Raw genomic sequence first — 21,006 nt, 5'->3', positions numbered from 1 at the left:
GCAGTTCTGACCCCCAGCATCCCTCTCCTCCCCCACTCCTGTACCACCCTGGGGGCAATACCTACTCACCATAAGGTGGTGTTGGCCAGAAGGGAGCCCCTCTCTTTGGCCATCCAAAGCCAGCACAAGTCTTACCTTTCCACCTGGAGGTTGACTTTGGAGGGCTCCACGTTGGGATTTTCCCATTCCATCTGCGGGCAGTGCATGAAATAGCAAAGGGTGTACAGGGCCTCGGGCTCCCAGTAGAGCGCCCCCTGCTTGTGGTGCAGGGGGGTGCCATTGCCATGGTGCTTGGCGTTGAGGGGCTGCAGGTGATGCATTGCTCGGGACACCAGGTCACCTGTGGACAGAAGTAACATTTCAGATCCTTCAGGCAGCCAAAGCTTGCAGAGAAGATGTGCCTGGAGATCTCGGCAGAGGTTTGCATCCTGAGATTCCCTCATTCAATGGGAGTGGTCCCATGAGACCTCCAGGTCACACATCAAGCAGAGAGGAAAGCATTTGTTCATTCACCACGCGACAGTCAAGGGCTTTCCAGGTCTGGGGTGCTGTTTCAGGCACAGAGGGCTGCTAAGATAACTCCAGTCCTGCCCTTCTGGGACCCCTCGTTTCTAACAAGGCACAGAAAGCCCTTTGTATGTGTTTGCCTCCGGCCTCCCTCACCTTGGGACACACCCTCTGTCACATCCTCTGCTGTAACCAGCACTGCCTTCTTTGCAGTCACAAGAACTGTCACTTGCCTTTAAGCCTGGGCATACACTATTCCATCTATCCAGAACATTCTCTCTCTCCTCTTTTCCAGGCTAACTCCTACTGATTATCCAGGTATCGGCTTATATATTAATTTCTCCAGGAAGCCATCCTGGAATCTCCCGCACTCCCCTGTGTCTCACATCACACTGTACTTTCTTGGGTACAGCATTTAGAGCACTGTGTCTTTTTCTTTGTCAGTCGTTCCCAACAACAGCGACTCAGTCCTAAATGACACTTGTTATGCGATAGCACTAATTCATTTGATTCTCACAATACCCTATAAAGTAGGTACCTTTATAAACCCATTTTACAGATGAGGAAACAGAGGCTCAAAGAGGTTAAATAACTTCTCAGGGGTGCACAGCTATGAGCAGCAGAGGGAGGATTTGACCCTGGCAGTCTGGCTCCAGAATCCACGCACTTAACTGTGCTCCTTGAGGGGCATGTTTTACTTGTCTCAACGCTGGCAAACCTTGAGAACACTCTGGTCTTTCTCACGCTTTCTCAGAAGGAAACCAGCCTTCTCCTTAATCAAACCAAAGCTGCATGCTCCCAGATTGGCCATGGAGGGAAGATCCTCCTGTGGGATGCTGGCTGGGCCTGAAGCCCCGACTTTTCTTGGCTAAGATGGTGTTTCTCAAACTTGGATTGCTTGTAAGCGACCTTCGTGAGTGTAGCTGAATCCAAACACCACCCGTACCATTATTTACTTAATCTTCAATGGACTCCCTTTGCTTTTAAAAATACATATATCTAAAAAGGAAACATTATGTCACTGCCATAAACGGAAAATCAGTATCACCTGCCATCAACAGAAGGTCATCGTGAAAGTTAACCTGATGAAAAGGAAACAGCGTAATCAATTTATAGCTGAATTCTGGTCCTGCTTTCTACTCTTATAAATAATGGGTGAGAGCGTTGTTAGGGGCTCATATCAAGTGGAGCCTTTCTTCTGAAAGTAATTAGCATTAAAATAGAATTTAAAAGAGTCATTCCCATGACCAATGTTATTTAAGGCACTGCCCCTGTCCCGCTGGAAATCATCTCATGCACAGTGGGAGGTGTTGCACACTTGGGGAGACGCTCCTCTAAGATACCTGTGATGGTGAATTTTATGTGGCAACTGGGCTAGGCTATGGTGCCCAGTTGGCTGGTCAAACACTAGACTAGATATTGCTGTGAAGCTATTTTTTACATGGGATCAACATTTAAGTCAGTAGATTTTCAGTAAAGCAGATTACCCTCCATAATGTGGGTGTGTCTCATCCAGTCAGTTGAAGGAAGGCCTTAGGAGAAAAGATAGAGGACCTTGAAGAGGAAGGAATTCTGCCTTCAGACTCATGACTGAAACATCAACTCCTACTGGAGTTTAAAGCCCCCATTCCCAATCCTTCATTGCCCAGCTGAAACCAAGCCTGCAGAGCCCACCAGTTCTCTGCCATCCAGCTATACTTTTTAACATGACACTTTCTACCTAAAATCCAAACCCAAGAAAGTGAGGCTCAGTGAGTGGCAGGAGTTTCTCCTCTGAAGGCCCAGGACCTGCCTTCTAGGTTCCCATTTCCTATCTGAGGAAAAGGGCCACTTCTTCAAAAGAAGATTGACAAGAGGACCATTCACCCCCTCTGTGGGAGTGAGACTATGGAGATGAGGTCTCACCTGAGGGTGGAAATGGCAAATATTCCCCTTTCTCTTCCATGCCCATGGCAGACATGCTTAGTCAATCACAGAGTCTGTATCCACTAAGTGTAGATGCAGCCTTAAAAATCCTTCTTGAGGCAAGATTCCAAGTGTCCACTATTTCTGATAGGAGTTGTCAGAGGAAAGGAAACTTCTATGTTGCCAGAGTCCTAAGGCCTCATCAAGACGACCTAACCAGAGTACAATCTACTAAGCTTAATATCTGAACAGTGAGGAGTTAAACAGATAGCAGTGGGGCGGGGTGGGGGGGAAGGTTTGCTTCCCTACACCCCTCTGCCTCTTATCAAGCCTAACCTAGAGTCTGACCCTCCTTCTCTCCATTTGCCACAGCAGGAAAATATATGCAAGAACCTCAAAAAAGAATCAGAGGAGGAAATTCTCTTTGAGTGGCAGGTGGGCAGGGAAGATCCCCAGGGGACCTGCAGATGGAAAATGAGGAGAAACATGGCTCTACATGAACAGTCCCAGCTGCCATTCATTGAGCGCCTACCCTATACCAGGCACTGTGAAAAAGCACCTCACGTGCATTGTTTCTCTTCCTCACAAGGCTCTATAGGGTATGTTTATATTATTTTAGCTTTAGAGCAGTGATCTGCAACCAGGGTGATTTTGCCTCCCAGGGGCTGTTTGGCAATATCTGGAGATATTTCTGGTGCCATGTCCGGGGGGCTGTTACTGCATCTAATGGGTAGAGGGAAGAAATGTTCTTAAACATCCTACAATGCACAGATCAGTCCCCACAAGAAAGAATTTAGCCCAAATGTCAATAATGCCCAGGTTGAGAAATCCTGTTTTACAGATAAGGAAACTGAGGCTCAAGGTCACAAGGCAGAGATAAGATTCCAACCCAGGTCTGTCTGACTCTAATGTCTGTGCTCATCGCCCTACACGGACCTGAGTCCTTCTTTCAGAGACATCCTGCTGCATCTGCGGCCAACTCCAAGTCTATGATGGGGCCATTTGTCATTATGTAGCCAAGGTGTTCACGTATGCTCCTTTCCCTTGATTCAGTAATTCCATTTCTGGGACTCTGTCCCAATGTTAGAATCCAAAATGCAGCAAAATCTTCATGCACAAGGATTTTCACCCAAACCTTATTTACAGGGTCCAAAATTTGACAAAGAAACAAATGTTTGAAAATCAGAGTGTGGTTAAATAAACTCTGGTATGTGATAAAACTTATGCAGTTACTAAAAATGTTTACATAAGAATGGCAATAAATGATGAAAAGCTTTGTGTTAAAATGGTAAGTGGGGAAAAAAGTGAAATTCAAAACTGCATACAGTGTGATCAGGATTATGTTATTAAAAAATATGCTCTGGGTAAATACCAGGAGAAAAAAAAAAGCAAAATGTTGACCAGGGATTTCTGTGCCTAGCGGGATTGTGGGTGACGTTCCCTCCCAACTTTTCTGTCATTTCTGAATTTTGAATTATGCCATGTGCTATTTGGTATTATCGGAATAATAAGCTCACCGAGGTGGTGTTTAAATTTCTTGTACCTTCCATCTAGGGTCAGGCTGGGGTACACTTAATCTGTTACAATATTGCTTCTGTTTTATGTTTTAGTTTTTTGGCCAGGAGGCATGTGGGATTTTAGCTCCCCGACCAGGGATTGGAAGGCAACTTCCAATTCCCCTGCATTGGAAGGCAAAGTCTTAACCACTGGACCACCAGGGAAGTCCTCCTCTGTCTTTCTTGAAAGCACTCATAAAAAAGCTCAAAATAAGGGCTTCCCTGGTGGTGCAGTGGTTGAGAGTCCACCTGCTGATGCAGGGGACACGGGTTCGTGCCCCGGTCCGGGAAGATCCCACATGCTGCGGAGAGGCTGGGCCCGTGGGCCATGGCCGCTGAGCCTGCGCGTCCGGAGCCTGTGCTCCGCGGTGGGAGAGGCCACAGCAGTGAGAGGCCCGTGTATAGCAAAAAAAAAAAAAAAAAAAAAAAAAAAGCTCAAAATAAGAAAATCAAAATGGGGTGGAGATGAGAAGAGGATCCATGTTTTGGGGCAGTGCATCACCCCTCAAGTTCCCCAAGACCCTGGGAAGGCTTTGGCCTTGATTGGGCTAACCATCTCCTCAGAGCATCGTTCAGCTCACCCTGCACTTCCAGGTTCCCTGCTTTCGCTTTTGCTCTTGTTGTTTTCTCATCTTAGAGTGCCCCCCGCACCCCGCTTCATCCTCTCAACTACTGACGACCTTCAAGGCTGTGATCAAATGCCACTTCTTCCCTGGAGCCCTCCAGGATGTCACAGATCAGAATCAACTTCCCATTCCCCTGTGTACACACACCACCTACTAATAAAGTCTAACATGTTACTTGTTTAACTCAGACGTGTTTTAAGCGCCCACACATCTACTTCCTCTACTGAGCTTCACAGGCAGAGACACGACTCATTCATTGTCCTGTTCTTGGAGGAGCAGTGTAGTGTAGTGTAGTGGTTAGGGACAAGCTCTCTGGAGTCAGACTGTCTGAGTCTGAGTCTCCAACCTGCCACTGACTAGCTGCATGATCTTGGGTGAGTTTACTTCTTTGTATACAGGGATGATTATGACCTTTGTGAATTTGTTGTGTGGATTAAATTGATAACATGTATAAAGTACCCAGCATTGGTTTCTTCATTTGAAAAATGGAGATAATAATAGTGCCTAACTCATAATATGAAATGAAGCAATCACAAATCACTTAAAGCACCTGGAATAGGGTCTGGCACATCCTAAGTGTATATAATAAGTATTCAGCACTATTTCTTTTACTTTGTGTCATCCCATCATCATCATCACCACCATCATCATCTTCATCATCACCATCATCTTTTCCATCATCATGACCACCATCATCATCACTTTCATTATCATCTTCATCATCATCACCATCATTTCTATCTTCATCATTATCACTATCATCATCACCACATCATTATCATCATCATCATTGTTATCAGCTGAGTCTCTGGATCAGAGGCCGAAAGGATGTCTCTGATGAGGGCTGGCCATAGGAGATGGAATTGGCACGGGGATTCTGTAATCACAAGCTCCATTTCAAATTCCACTCTATGTATGTGCTATCTGCTGCTTCACCTGTCAGCGTCATGAACCCAAAACAACAAATCCACTCGTCACTAGCTGCACTGAGTTTGGGTGTCTGGAGTTTGGGTCTAGGAACCTACTTGAGAACCCGCTTATAACCAGGTTTTCCAAATGTCAGCCATTTGAGAATCAGCATCATGAATTCTCACATACCTGTGTGCTGCAGGTACAGTTTATTTACTTAATATTTTTCCTTAAATTGGCGAATTCTTTCACACAATAAATTCATTTTAAAAGGAAACTTCATATCAGTGCCATAAAAGGAAAACCAATATTTTTCTAGTACCTGTGAAAAATTCATAGCAATTAAAAATAGAAAGTGTTTTGTGTATCACCTACAATCATCTCCCATGCAACCCTTTGGGAAACGCTGCTCTAAGCTGCCAGACTCAAGCTATCAGTGTAGCTCCCTCTAAGCCGTCTTCCTGCATGCCAGTGCGATCCCCCTGAGACAAAGGGCTGCACATTCCAAAGTGGGCTCCTTCTGCCAAAACCTATGCTGTGACAGCACCTTCAATTCCTTCGCCGCTCTTCATCCTCGGTCAAAGACCACTTACTATAGTACGTTTTCAAAACCTCACACGACCCTGGGGTAGGAGGTATGATCACCCTCTTTTCACAGATCCCTGGGGATCCGAGGGATCACGTCACTTGCCCTAGGTCACACAGCAAAGATAAGGAAGCCAAGGCACTCCCCAGCATCATAAACTGCAGTTTAACTTGCCTCACTGAAACTCCTCCCCTTGAAAAAAAGAAAGACCATGTATAGCCCAGTACAAAGTAATGAGAGGAGATTTGTTTTAAAGGAGAAGGAGAGCTGGAGAAACAGGGATGGACAAGGGAAGACTGAACTCTGGATCCAGCAGGAAACTTACCATTCATGCATTCATTCATTCATCAAATATTTATTGCATCCTACTATGTGCCAGACATGGTTCTAGGCACTGGGGATACAGTCAATGATGTTAAAAAAAAGTCTGAGCTCTTATGGGGTTTACAGTCTTGGTGAGGTGGACAGAAAATAAACAAATATATAATATGTCAGGTGGTGCTAAGTGCTATGAAGAAAATTAAAGCAGGAAGTGTGTATAGAAAGCAGTGATGCAGGGAGGGTTAAGTGAGTGGGGCTGTCATAGGAAGGCCTCTCTGAGGAGGTGACATTTAAGCAGAGGCCTGAATGAAATGAGGGAGGAGCTTTGTAAAAATCAAGGGAAAAGCTTTCTAGGCAGAGGGAGGAGCAAGTGCAAAGGCCCTGTTGTGGAGTGGAACATTCAAGAAATACCAAGAGGCCAGTGGCCACTTGACCACCTGAAAAGGTCACAGTGCATTCTAGGGGCTGGAGGCAGCAGGACCTTCTGAAAAGATCCCATTTGCATTTGAGAGACCCCCTTGTCCAAGCAATAAGGGCTGTTTTTCTTTCTGGCGACACCAAGGGGAGACAACCCAGAAACTTTTTATGCACAGTTTTAAATTAATGGCCCCATTTTTATGAACTCATTGAGTGGGAACAACAAGTTCACAGTTTAGTGTGAAAAGAAAACAGAAAGAGGCAGTTTTCGATGAATCCCTCATTTTTTCCCCTTTAAACAGCAGAAAGCAATGACTCTAATTAATGACTGTCCAATGCAGTTTTAATTGGGAGCTTGGGGGCAAGGCAGGGAATGCCGGGCAGAAGGGCTGCAGCAAGATCTTGGAGGACACAAATGTGGGATTGATGGGACCAAATGCAGAGTCGAGTTGGTACAGAGGAATGGATAAAGAAGATGTGGTACATATATACAGTGGTATATATTACTCAGCCATAAAAAAGAACAAAATAATGCCATCTGCAGCAACATGGCTGGACCTAGAGACTGTCATATTAAGTGAAGTAAGTCAGACGGAGAAAGACAAATATCATATGAAGTTGCTTATATGTGGAATCTAAAAAAAAGGGTACAAATGAACTTATTTACCAAACAGAAGTAGAGTCACAGATGTAGAAAACAAACTTATGGTTACCAGGGGATAAGGAGGGGAGGGATAAATTGGGAGATTGGGACTGACATACACACACTACTGTATATGAAATAGATAACTAATAAGAACTTGTTATATAGAACAAGGAACTCTACTCAATATTCTGTAATGGCCTATATGGGGAAAGAACCTAAAAAAAAAAAGAGTGGATATATGTATATGTATAACTGATTCACTTTGCTGTACAAATGAAACTAACACAACATGGTAAATCAACTATACCCTGATAAAAATTAAAAAAAAAAAGGAAACCAATAAAATAAACTAAAGTAGCCTTAACTTCTGTTCTCTCAAAAAAAAAAAAGTGAGAATAGCCAGAGCCTCTGCTTTCCTTGTGGCCTCAATGGAGGAGACGGGACAGACCAGCTTCCCCCAGACCTACTCCTGACCTGGTTCAGGTAAGAAGACCTGGTCTGCCCACCAGACCCTAAGCATTGCCTTGAGAATCTCTTCGGGCTCACAGTTAAGAATTACCAGGCTTGTGTCAGTTTGTGGACCTTTGTGGTCTCCTGATTTAGCTTCTCATTCAAACAATTTGACATACAGAGATTCAGCTCTAGTTCTCTGAGTTCAAAATTCAGTTTAATATTTGACAAGAGTTTCATTAAGAGTTCCCCTCCCCTGTAGCATTTTCTTCAGCTTTTGTTTCACAGACTAGTTCACTGTGGGTCCTTCATGTCTTCGTTTGACATTCAACAGATATTTCCTAAGCTACAGGTGATGTGTTAGTTGCTTAGAATGCAAAGCTGAACTGGATGCAGAAAAGTAGAAAAAGAAAAACGGTTTGAAATGTGACTCTGCCACTTCCTAGCTGTGTGGCTCTGAGCAAAACATTTATCCTTCCAGGTCCTAGTTTTCTTATCTATGAAATGAGAATAAAAATACCTTTAATATATTGAAAGCACTTGGCATGCAGTAGGCGGTCGGGAAGTAGTGGATATATTTTCACCTCAAGCCATAACAGGCTGGACAGAGAAAGTGCTCTGGACATCACCACTGATCAAGACAGTTCTGGATTCTAATAAGACGCCCTGAGGATAGAAGCAGGGGGAATACAGGCAGAAGTCTCAGCGGGCAGCGGGGTCCTGCCATCTAGGTGCTGGTGAAATACTAGGTAACCTTTGTGAATTCTCACGTCTCCAGTTTAGTTTTGAGGAGAGCATCCCCAGTACATCCTACAGAGCAAGCTGCGATCCTCAGACCTGGAAGGAACACAGATCTGACAAACATGATGATCTTACAGAGGCAGACTCTCATTCCACCCGTATCATATAGAAACACCTGGGCTTCCCCCAGAGACAGGGAGTCACGCCTAGTGTTGAAAGCTCTGCCTTGAGAACTGGACTCAATGTCAGCCATCAGCTCACAGGTGTGGTTGATCTTAGACAAGATCCTGCCTCCATGCCCACATCTATGTGGATAATAATGGTTACACTGGAAATAGCTCACGTAGATTTTTCATAGATCACCAGGTCCACAGCATCAGGGGCTGCTATTATTATTGTTGGCCATGAAGAAGGCCATAGTCAGGGGCTCTGCCCTCAACCCTGAACAGCCTGGTTCAAGAAGAGCAGGGACGGCTGGGAACGAACTCTTTCCATCTCGCCTTTGCTGGAACAACAGTGGTTTCTGGAATCCACACTGGCAGAGTAACCTTTGCATATGAAGAACAGCTCTCTATGTACACAGAGAGAGCAAGGCTGTATTGATTCAGACCTCAGAGCAAGCCAGTCTAAATTATAGTCAGATCAGAAAAGAAGGCAATTTTATTACCTTCTGTCGCCCATGTGGCTGATCAACGTGCTACTGTGCACACGTTCTACAGGGCTGACTTGATGAACGTAGGGAACCTATTCGTAATTAGCAGCACCCATCTGTGTGCCAACAATTCATATGCGAAAGTCAACATTCAACGAAAATGACAGCACTTAATTTACAGAGCAAACTGTCCTTAGAAACCATTTACGTGGCAAGCCACTCCCGCATGCTGCCTGCTTAGGTGGAGGGCAGATTTGTTTAGCAAATCCTTTCCTCCAAGTGAAGAACCGGATTTGAGCAGGGCCTCAGCCCAGGTGCTAGGAGGGGCCCTTAAAATATCGCCGGACAAACTTTTGAGACCCCAGAGAAGAATGCGTGGGGACCTCTTCCGAGGTTGCGCCCACACAGACATGAACCAACCCTGTAGCCAGATTCGGCCTTTCCAAGGTCACGGGCATGTCTTCGAAATTTGCAGAGTCCCAAACAGTATGGCATTTCTTCTTTGAGATGTTTCCCCAGGGGAGCTGCTTGGACCAGCTACATCTGAATCCCTGGGGAGCTGTTAAAATACAGACCTTTCCTTATCCCATTCCAATTGTTGCAGATATCTCAAAATATCCTTCACACACATCACTACCTCAAAATAATGGCTCATCAGAGCTGCTGCCAGATCTTGTTTTACAATGTTCTAATAAAAAAGGCATAGAATTACTGTATCACAGTTGAGGTAAAAATATATTGATAACTGTATTTTAATATAATTAGCTTCCTTTATAAACTTACGCACTTTATTTTTTGCATTTAAAAATATTATTCTGAGGCAGGGTCCATAGGCTTCATCAGATTGCCAAAGGGGTCCATGGCAAAAAGTTTAAGAACAATCGTACAACTGACCAGTGGCTGGAAGACCCTGTAATCGGAGGCATCTTAGGACTTCAGGGGTTTGATGGGAATGCAAGCACAATTTCCAAATTCAGGTGCCAGGAAAGTAACTCTAGTGACCATAAGGTCCCCCTACGGCTTGAATTGGCTACTGCTTCCCTTTTCAGAGGTGCATGTCGTATACTCAAGGGTGGATGCTTGTTCCGGGTGTACAGGGAATTTTGGGGAAGAGGCACAAGTTGCTTCATGGGTCCTGAATTCTTTCATAGTTCAGAATTTTCTAGAATATCACACCAAGTCATAATTTAACATACTCTAGCATTTCTGAGATCAATGCTCCAGTTCCATCCGGAACTAACACATGGCTATGTCATTTGACAATCAATTGGATCATAAGTAAATACAGTTTTATTTTCCTCTGGTTGGCCAGACTCAGAAAGCACAGCCCCGAATTAGGGGATATACAAGCACAGCAATCATTGCTCAAACTTGGGACACCCCAGCCTTCTTCTCTCCACCTTTCTGCCCCTTTCTCTCCCTCTCTCTCTCTCTCTCTCTCTCTCCCACTGTCTTGCTGTCTCTCTGTCTCTGTCTCTGTCTCTTTCTTTCTTCATATTTCCTGAGGGCCTACTATGTGTCAAGCAGCATTCTTGGTGTTGAGGTTACAACAACAAACAAAACAAATTGTGTACTCTCCATGAAAAAATATTCTAGTAGTGGGAAACAGACAATTAAAAAAAATTAATGAGTAAACTATAGAGTGTGACTAGGGGAAGGAGGGAGGGGAATGATTGCTAATGGTTTTCAGGTTTCTTGTTGGGGTGATGAAAATGTTCTAAAATTGACTGTGCTTATGCTTGTATAGCTTGGTTAATATACTAAAAGCCACTGAATGATGATACACTTTAAGTAGGTAAACTGGATATGAATTCTATCTCAGTGGAGCTGTTATTGAAAAACAAACAAAAAAATAGAGTATGTCATAGGGTAACAGCTGGGAAGAAAGGTAAAGCAGTGAGGAGGGATTAGGGTCCTCAGGGTGCTATAATTTTAAATAGGGTGGTTAGGGAAAGCTTCATTAAGGGGTAACATTTGGGTGAGACTTGAAGATAACTAGGGAGCAAGCTATGTGGGTATCTGGAGGATGAGAGTGGTGAAGGAACAGTACATTCAAAGGCCCTAAGGTGTGCCTGCTATGTCCAAGGAACAACAGGGACCAGTGTGGCTGAGTTAAGTGCGCCTTGGGAGAGAGTGGAAGAAGATGTCTGAGGAATACAGGTGGGCGAGCCTGGACATAATTCTAAGGACTTTGGTTTTTCCTACGGATCAGATGCGGAGCCCGTGGAGGATTCTGAATAGAGGACAGATGTGATCCCACTGTAGAAATCAATAGCATTTGCAGGATTTACTGTGTGCCAGGTACCATGGTGAACCCCTTCATGGGCATTAGCTTGCTAAATCGCCACAACTATTGAGTATTATCATTTTCTCTATTTTATAGAAAAGGAAATTGAGGCTCAGAAAAGGGTAGGAACTTGACCTACATCAGAGGCCGAGCCAGGAACTTTACCAGTCTGCCTGATTCCAGAGCTGCTGCCTTCACCACGGCCAGCAGCACAGGTGTGTGTACACAGCAGGCGCTCAATTAAAGGAATCCCCTGGCTGGTTACAAAGCACTGCCCTAAGGGCAGCTGGTCGCTTGGGAACAGACAGGGTAAGAGAACCAGCGTCCACTTACTCAGTTCCGCGATGCTGCCTACGCGGGTGGCCAACAAGGATTGCTCGATGGTCCTCAGCTCGGACTGGCTGAACATGGGCAGCTCTCCCGGTTTGCTGGTCCGCTGCGGGTCTCGGTGAAGGTTCAGGCTGTCTGGCAGGCAGAGTACCCCTATGGTTGGTGGGGAGAGAGAGTGAAAGGAAAATAGATTGTTATTGTTCAGTTAACCAAAGGAGGGGTGCAAAACCTTGCACAGCCTCAAACCGCACCAGGGCTGGTACCACAAAGCCAACATGGGAACCAAGGCTCTGAATCCTCTTAGAAATGATGTCTAGCTCTTTTAAAAGGTCTTTTGCTGATTTTAACAAACATGGTGGCATTCGTCTGTATGCACACATTTCCAAAGGACACAAAAGAAAATCATCTCCTCAGACCTGGCAGGGATTCCTTCCACGCAGGAACCCAGTGGTCACTGTCCCACTCTCTGTCCCAGAGGCAGTTGCCTCCCAGAGCGCCCTGGAGGAAGTCTCTGCTGGGATTCTTTTGAGAGCTTGCTTTACTTGCCCAGCAAATTTAACTCTGGGTGGCTGGGCTGTTATCTGTTAGACAAGGCCCTGGCTTTCTCCATAGAGCTGTATGTCAGGAGGTGAAAAGTCCCCATGGACTTTTGTAACTTGTATGGTGAATACCCATGGGAAATCCCTGGAATCCAATTATTTTCATCCCGTCCTTCCCATTCCATGAACATTTAGCAAGAACTTACTTTGTTGATTATTCAGAAATAATCACTGTTCCCATATCCTCCCCAGCCTCCATAGGCAGAGTGCGCTTTCTTGCTCTTTGACTTTGGGCTTGATGAACTTTGGCCAAGGGTATATTAAGAGACATGATGGAACCAAAGGCCTGAAAAGCACCTGTGTGGCTGAACTTGCTCTTTCGTGTTTTTGCCATTGTTATGAGAAAAACACACCCTGGTTAGCCTGCTGGTCTAAGAAAGGTGAGAGACAGACAGAGCCAATGCAGTAACAATCTGCAGCTTAGAGCTGCCCCACAAAAGCAAATGCTAATTTAATTTGTCACTGGGGTTATTTGCTACTCAGCATTATTATGGTGATAACTAACAGATACACCTACCAAGTGTCAATCACTGAGGAGACAATGAACAAGGCAGGCATTGTGCTAAGTTAGGGGCTGAGGATACAGTGATGGACAGAATATACATACTTCCTGTTCTCGGTGGGCTCACAGTCTAAGTGAAGGAGATGGACTGTTACACACATAACCACAAAGCCAGATGACACATGCTCTATGGTAAGAGAAGATGAGGAATAAAGGGATATCTTAGCAGGGACCTGAACAAAAGTAGTTGTCAATAAGTAGGAAGCACTTATTGAATGCCTACAGTATTCCCAATCCTGCTAGGAGATGGAAAAGAAGCAGAAGACGTATTCAAGTATAAACTCACTGGAGAAACAAGACTGCCAGTGACAAAACAACTGAGGTACAATAAAGCAGTGTCAATATACAGGTGCTGAATTATTTAAGCCAACTGTCAGGGTGAGGGGACAGACAGAACACAAAGGTCAAAGTTCAAGTCCACAAAGCACAGAGCTGATCTCCCTGTGCTATGTGGCTGCTTCCCACTAGCTATCTATTTTACTTTTGGTAGTGCTTTGTGACCACCTAGAGGGGTGGGATAGGGAGTGTGGGAGGGAGGGAGACGCAAGAGGGAAGAGATATGGGATCATATGTATATGTATAACTGATTCACTTTGTTATAAAGCAGAAACTAACACACCATTGTAAAGCAATTATACTCCAATAAAGATGTTTAAAAAAAAAAAATTCAAGTCCACTTCTCACCCTGCTCGAAACACAAAAGCTCAGCAAACAAAGCCTCCTCTGGGACGAAGTGAGAGAGTAGCACTGACATGTATACACTACCAAATGTAAAATAGACAGCTAGTGGGAAGCAGCTGCATAGCACAGGGAGATCAGCTCGGTGCTTTGTGTCCACCTAGAGGGGTGGGATAGGGAGGGTGGGAGGGAGACGTAAGAGGGAGGGGACATGGGGATATATGTGTACGTATAGCTGATTCACTTTGTTATACAGCAGAAACTAACACAACACTGGAAAGCAATTATACTCCAATAAAGATGGTAAAAAAAACAACCAGAGGCTTCTCCTTTGAAGATGGGCAGGCGTGAGGTGGCACCCAACACACACCTCCTCTGGGCCCTGCTGCCTAGTTAGTGGCTCCAGCCACACTGAACCAGTCACTTGTTCTGAATGTTTCACCTTCACACCTAACAGGCTGACACGGTGGAGAAGGCAACCATCGTTGATTTTTTTTTAAATGAACAATGAATAAATGGATGAACAATGCAAATGACCATTAGATGTTAATGTTCCTATAATCAGGAAGCTGTTCAAGTTACTGAGATTGTTCTCTAACCATTGTTTTTCAAAAATTTTAGACTCAATAAGAATGTATTTTACTAATTAAACTTAAAAGCTTTTGCACACCAAAGGAAACCATAAACAAGACAAAAATGGGAGAAAATGCAAATGTTTTCTCCCCTCAGAATGGGAGAAAACATTTGCAAACGAAGCAACTGACAAGGGATTAATCTCTAAAATATACAAACAGCTCATGCAGCTTAATATCAAAAAAACAAACAACCCAATCCAAAAATGGGTGGAAGACCTAAATAGACATTTCTCCAAAGAAGACATACAGATGGTCAACAAGGATATGAAAAGATGCTCAATATCACTAATCATTAGAGAAATGCAAATCAAAACTACAATGAGGTATCACCTCACCCTGGTCAGAAAGGCCATCATCACAAAATCTACAAACAATAAATGCTGGCGCGGGTGTGGAGAAAGGGAACCCTCTTGCACTATTGGTGGGAATGTAAATTGGTACAGCCACTGTGGAGAACAGTATGGAGGTTCCTTAAAAAACTAAAAATAGAATTACCATATGACCCAGCAATCTCCCTACTGGTCATATACCCTGAGAAAACCATAATTCAAAAACACATGCACCCCAGTGTTCATTGCAGCACTATTTACAATAGCTAGGACATGGAAACAACCTAAATGCCCATCAACAGAGGAATGGATAAAGAAGATGTGGTACATATATACAATGGAATATTACTCAGTCATAAAAAGGAACGAAATTGTGTCATTTGTAGAGACGTAGATGGACCTAGAGACTGTCATACAAAGTGAAGTAAGTCAGAAAGAGAAAAATAAATATCGTATATTAACGTATATATGTGGAATCTGAAAAAATTGGTATAGACAATCTTATTCACAAAGCAGAAATAGAGACACAGACATAGAGAACAAATGTATGGATACCAAGGGGGAAAGGGGTGGTGGTGGGATGAATTGGGAGATTGGGATTGATATAGTATATACACTATTGATACAGTATATACACTTCTGATACTATGCATAAAATAGATAACTAATCAGAACCTACTGTATAGCACAGGGAACTCTACTCAGTGCTCTGTGGTGACGTAAATGGGAAGGAAATCCAAAAAAGAGGGGATATATGTATACATATAGTGGATTCACTTTGCTGTACAGTAGAAACTAACACAATACTGCAAAGCAACTGTACTCCAATAAAAATTTTAAAAAACTACAAAAAAAAGAATGTATTTTACATCATGACCCAGTACACACACACACACACCATCGCCACCACTACTACACACATTTTTCATGTTTTCCATGAAAAAGTTCATGAAAAATAACACTGATCCTTACTATGTATGAGGCACTCTCAATTTTTTCTTTTCACTTCTTTTCTATCTTATCAATAAAAAATGCTGTCTGCAGCACCAGAAGTGATTTCATGGTCGACTAGTGGGTCATGACTGGCAGTCTGAAAAACACTGTGGGCTGGGCCAGTTCACAACTTGGCATTAATTGGACAATACAGATTGACGATTTACTACTTAGCGCTGGGCCGGGCTCCACACGGGACGTAGAGATGGCTGAGAGGCGATCCCTGCACTTCAGGAACCCTCAGCTTTTTAGGAAAGACAAGACCTTCACAGAAATGCCCACCATCCAAGGCCGGCCTCCTGCCTGTCCTTTTCTCTTAACAGCGGAGTCATCCCCCCGATCACCCCAGGCAGGGACGCCCTGAGTCATCTCTGTTTCCTCCTGCTTGCTCACCTGCCCAGACATCTGGTCAGAGGCCAAGGCAAGTAGCCATTGCCAGGGCAATGAATGTTGGGCCAATCCCTCATCTGACGTCTCTGACGTTCCTGACTCTTAATTCAGAGATTCACTACCCTTAAAAGTGCTCACGGCAAATGACACCAGATGACCACGACCCAGCGTGACAAGTGACCCAACGTTCAGGGGATGAGGCCCTCCGCTGAGGGACGGGGTGGTGATCAGGGGCTTCACAGCAAAGGACGCCTGCGAGTGAGCCCTGAATATCAGGGAGGATGAAGTACAAATGGCCCTGACATGTGCTCACAGGATTGCTTTCTTGGTAACTGCACTGTGTGCAGCAAGTTCTTATCCCAGGCCTGTATCTGAAACATTGCTTCACATGTTGGTTGAGGAACAAGCAAACGGGACGTGGAGTCTGGAACCCAGAGCTTCAGTCCTGGCTCTGCCACTTCCCACCCATGTTTAACCTTGGGCAGGTCACAGAGCCTCTCTGGACCTCAGTTTCCTCTTCTGTGAAATGGGAGTGATAGGAATGGCCTTGCCTCCCTCATGGCGCTGCTGCGGGTGGGGATGAAGTGAGACAATGTGTACTAAAGAACTTACTTTGCATGTGCTGAGTAATAGTATGTGCTCGACATATGTTAACTGAGATGAAGATCAGTTACTGTGTATAAGCCCAGCTTTGCACTACTTATGCTTCATCATAAGAATAAATAATTTCCCTCAGAATTACTCCTCCTTCTTTTAGAGGGTTATGAAATTTAAATGTGAAAATATAATTATTCCAAGAAGCTTCGAAAGCTAGAGTACTAGGATTTGGGAAATCTATAATTAATCTATTATGCAAAGATTATATACCAGGGTTTTCCTTTTTTTTCTTTTCTTTTGTTTTGAGGACTTCATATGGAGTACACATATAAACTAGAGTCATTTATTTTTTTGTATAAAAATCAACTAGGTCATTAAGAAGGTCCCAGTATCATATTTTAGTGTTAGCTGCAGGTCTCCGTTTTGGACCACTCATCAATTTCCATTACTGGAGCCAAGGACAGCCACAGCCTGGTGATTAAGACTCAAGTTTAAAAACAGGGGGAACCTAAGGTTCAAATATGACTTTGGACCTAAAGGAAATAATTCCCCTGGACAGCAGGTGATCACAGGGGAGGGTCCACTATGTTGAAGGGGTCATGGTCTTACCGAAATCTATTACTTTGGGGTGGGTTGTACATTGTCTAAGGGAAAATCCATTCACATTTTCAAAGGGGTTGGCCAGTGCTAAAAGAGGATGAACCAATGCCTTTGAATGTCCACATTTCCAGCCATAAGCAACCTGGGACTGACTGGCTGTAGGTGGGACAGAGGGGCCAGGCATGACCATGGGCTCTTGACAGAGCCAGGCTCCAGTCCTGCCCCAGTCCCCTGGGCAACCTGGACAAAGCACTTCCCAGATCCCCAGTCAGCTTCTGTGTCTGCAAAGAGGGGTTAAAATATCTACTGCATCAGTTTATTGCAGTGATTAAACTAGATAAATATTTAAGGCCTCCAGCCTATAGTAAGCGTCTACTAAATGGCCTGTTCCCACAAATGTGCAGTTTTGTTTATTTAATGTCTGGATTCAAATAGTCTTGCAGATCATCTTTCCAAAACCTTGTGCGACTGGAGACAGACAACTTTTTGGTTAGGGCATTTAGAACAGAAAATATGAAAACCGCTCCTCTGGGTGGGCCCCTGGACCAACCACATCTGGCATTCTGTCTCCGATGGGGCGATCAGGGCAATTCTGCCTCCCTGAATGCCTACCTTCCTATATGATTGGATGGCTCCTTGGCAAATATAACCGCGCCATCCTTTTTCTCCTCTCAGCTTTTCTCTGGGTCTCCATGCTATCACTGGACTAGGATGCTATTTACCCACCGAGAGAAAACCAAATAAGACAGCCATCAGCACTCATCCATTCTCCCCTTGATGTTGACGGTGGTGATGGAGGAGGAGGCTACATAGGTCTTGGCACCCTGGGCCCAGGCTGGGGTTCTGCCTTGCCTGTCTCTGGCTGTGAGAAGGGAACAGACTCTCCTATGTCCTCCTTGCCAGGCTAGGCTTTGTCTTCTGCTAAGTTATCCCCAGAATTTAAAGTGGAGCATCCTGGCACCAGTCCCAGCTTTAAGAAATGGGAAGGAAGCAGCTGGGGTGCAGCAGACCAGCCCTCAAACTGGCACCGGACAGACCTGGCTGGGTTCAGATTCCCGCCTTGTCGTCTTCCAGCTGTGTGGCCTGGGGCTTGTGACTTGGCTCTCTGAGCCTCTGTTTCTCCCTCTGTAACATGTTTGATACTATCTACCTCCTAGCATGGTTGGGAGGCTGTAATGGGATAATCTTCATGGACAACCTGTCACAACAAAGGGGGTCGAGAAATGTTTGCTAATAATCTAAGTGAAGTTCTTTGAAGGTAAAGATTTAGAAATTCAATAACACGGTGCCAGAGTGTTTTCTTTTACTGTTCAGTTTATTAAGAAACAAGATAGGAAGTTATCAGATTTTTTTTAATGTTTGCATAAGCGGCTTGGAAATTCCTTTTTATTTTAAGAGACTTGGCAGTGGGAAGCAAATGCAGGACTGGCTTGGCAAGCACGTTTATCTGCGAGAGGCATGCCGCACTCCAGTTAGGACACATCCAGACCATGGCTCATTTTCGTGCCCTGCCCCCCCCCCGCCCCATAATGAATTACATTCAAAGGGAAAGTTCTTAGGAAGTCTGAAGCCAAACCATCACAAGAAATAAGAGGTAGAAAACACAAAGATGCAGAATTTTCAGGAATGGGTTCAATAACATGCCCATCCGTGGAGGCTGAAGTACACAGAAGGAATAAGCATGCCAACCTTAAAAGAACATGAAGATATCTATGGACCATTCATTCATTCAACCACCAATACTGAGCACCATGAAGACAGGACACATTTCTGTTCTCACAGGCTCCCGGTTGGCAGGGGAGACACCCCCGCCACCAGTTGAACCACTATGGGAGAAACACCAGAGCAGAGACGTTAATGAAGTCCCCGTGGAGCATAGTGGGTGAACCCAAGTTGGCCTGGGAGCTTCAGGGCAGCTTCCTAGGGGAGCTTAGGGGACCTGGGGAAGCAGATGCCTGACAGCAGAGTTGAAAGAGTGTGGATTCTGGAGCCCGAATGAACGTTCAGGTTGAATTGCATCTGTGCTACTTCACAGCAATGTTGCCCAGGGATGCTATTTAGCCTCCCTGTACCTCCGTTTCCTTGTGAATAATATGGGAATGGTCATTGTACAATCCTTATAAGGCCACTGGAAGATCAAATGAGTTAATACATGTAAATCTTGGACCCTATAAATAGCTCAACAAATGTGATCATGATTATAAAAATGATGGTGGGGCTTCCCTGGTGGTGCAGTGGTTGAGAGTCCACCTGCCGATGCAGGGGACACAGGTTCGTGCCCTGGTCCGGGAAGATCCCACATGCCGCAGAGCAGCTGGGCCCGTGAGCCATGGCCGCTGAGCCTGCGCGTCAGGAGCCTGTGCTCCGCAACGGGAGAGGCCACAACAGTGAGAGGCCCACGTACCGCAAAAAAAAAAAAAAAAAGATGATGATGATTAGAGAAGGACATTCCAAGGAAAAGCAAAGGCCCAGAGGTATGTGCTTTGCATATAAGAGTGGCTGGAACAGAGGGTACAAGAGGGTGCAGAAGTTGGGAGAAGGGGCTGGACCGGGAGGCAGGGGTGGACCATTGAGAGCATTGGGCCAAAAGAAGTTTGGACTTAAAAACTAAACCTTTACCTTCCAGCTACCCTGTTTCTCTCTCTTCCCTTTTCTCAGCTGAAATTCTAGAAAGAGTGGTTGACACCCACGATGCCCATTTCTTCCTCTCCCTCATCTTTATACCTATTATCTCCATTTTTGACGGGTGCCCAGCAAGTTCATGTTCATCCTTCAAGGCCCAACTCAAATGCCACTTTTGAGATCTCAAGACTCAAAGAAGTTCCTGTTCTTAGGAAGCTCTCAGTCCAGAGAGGAAATCCTGAGACAGTAAGAAAACTGTACCCGGTGTGCATGCTGGGCACTGAGGCAGAGAAGCAGGGACAAGGTGGGGACGGGGGTGGGGGCCACGAAGGAGGAAGTAGTCCAAGGTGACCCCACACGCGGCCCTCCCCACATGAGCCAGATGCAGCCAGCTTTCCCTCGCAGTCAGCTCCGGAATGAAGGGGACTAATTAAAGTCTAGGTCAGGGAGTGTCAGCCTTTAGAGCAGGCCACAGAGGCAGCCATGATGTTATTAAGGCATTGTACATGGTGCGTGGCACACAGGGACACTGGGGTGATGGTGCGGCTCTAACACTGATGGCATAAATAAGAAAAGCTGCAGAAAAACAAAGGGAAAATACTCTGTTCATTCATTCATTCAGTGAGTATTAGCTGAGCGCCTACTAGGTGCTAGGTACAGTTCTAGGTACTGAGGATCCAGCAGCAAAATACTGGAAATTCTTGCCATCTTGGTATGTGTGTTCCAAATACATAATTAGAATATGTAGCCAGCTGGGTGGTAAGCGCCATGGAGAAAAACAGAGCAGGAAAGGAGGATGGGGAGCGCTGGATGGGGTAGCGGCGTCACACGGAGAAGGGGACGTTCAAAGAGAGACTTGAAGGGAGTGAACATGGGAGCAGGGCTGATATCTTGGGGGACGAGCAGGGGGGATGTGAGGGTAAAGGTCTGAGGGGGAGGGTTTGGCTTGTTAGAGGAAGGAACAGAGAAAGTGAGGGGAAAGCAGTAGGTGATAAGAGAAGTGAGAAGTGAAGTGAAGTGATAAGAGAAGTGATGAAGGAGGACTGGGTGGAGTCTCATAGGCGACTC

General features: G+C 45.0%; 1 protein-coding gene across 2 annotated transcripts in view; it reads right to left on the bottom strand.

Annotated features, from left to right (window-relative positions):
* Positions 1 to 21,006, bottom strand: part of ABTB3 (ankyrin repeat and BTB domain containing 3) — a 308,089-nt gene that overhangs the window by 108,578 nt on the left and 178,505 nt on the right. For both annotated transcript variants that reach the window (XM_027107449.1, XM_027107447.1), the window contains exons 2-3: positions 11,937 to 12,086; positions 136 to 340 (exon numbers count right to left, since the gene is read on the bottom strand). In XM_027107449.1, coding sequence (XP_026963250.1) covers positions 136 to 340; positions 11,937 to 12,086 — 355 coding nt within the window. The remainder of the gene's footprint in view (positions 1 to 135; positions 341 to 11,936; positions 12,087 to 21,006) is intronic.

This window comes from Aethalodelphis obliquidens, unplaced genomic scaffold (assembly GCF_003676395.1).
Source record: "Aethalodelphis obliquidens isolate GAN/ISIS:26980383/991018 unplaced genomic scaffold, ASM367639v1 scaffold8, whole genome shotgun sequence".
NCBI lineage: Eukaryota > Metazoa > Chordata > Mammalia > Artiodactyla > Delphinidae > Aethalodelphis > Aethalodelphis obliquidens.
The sequence above is the reverse complement of the archived record's forward strand: the minus strand, read 5'-3'. Positions and strand labels throughout refer to the sequence as shown.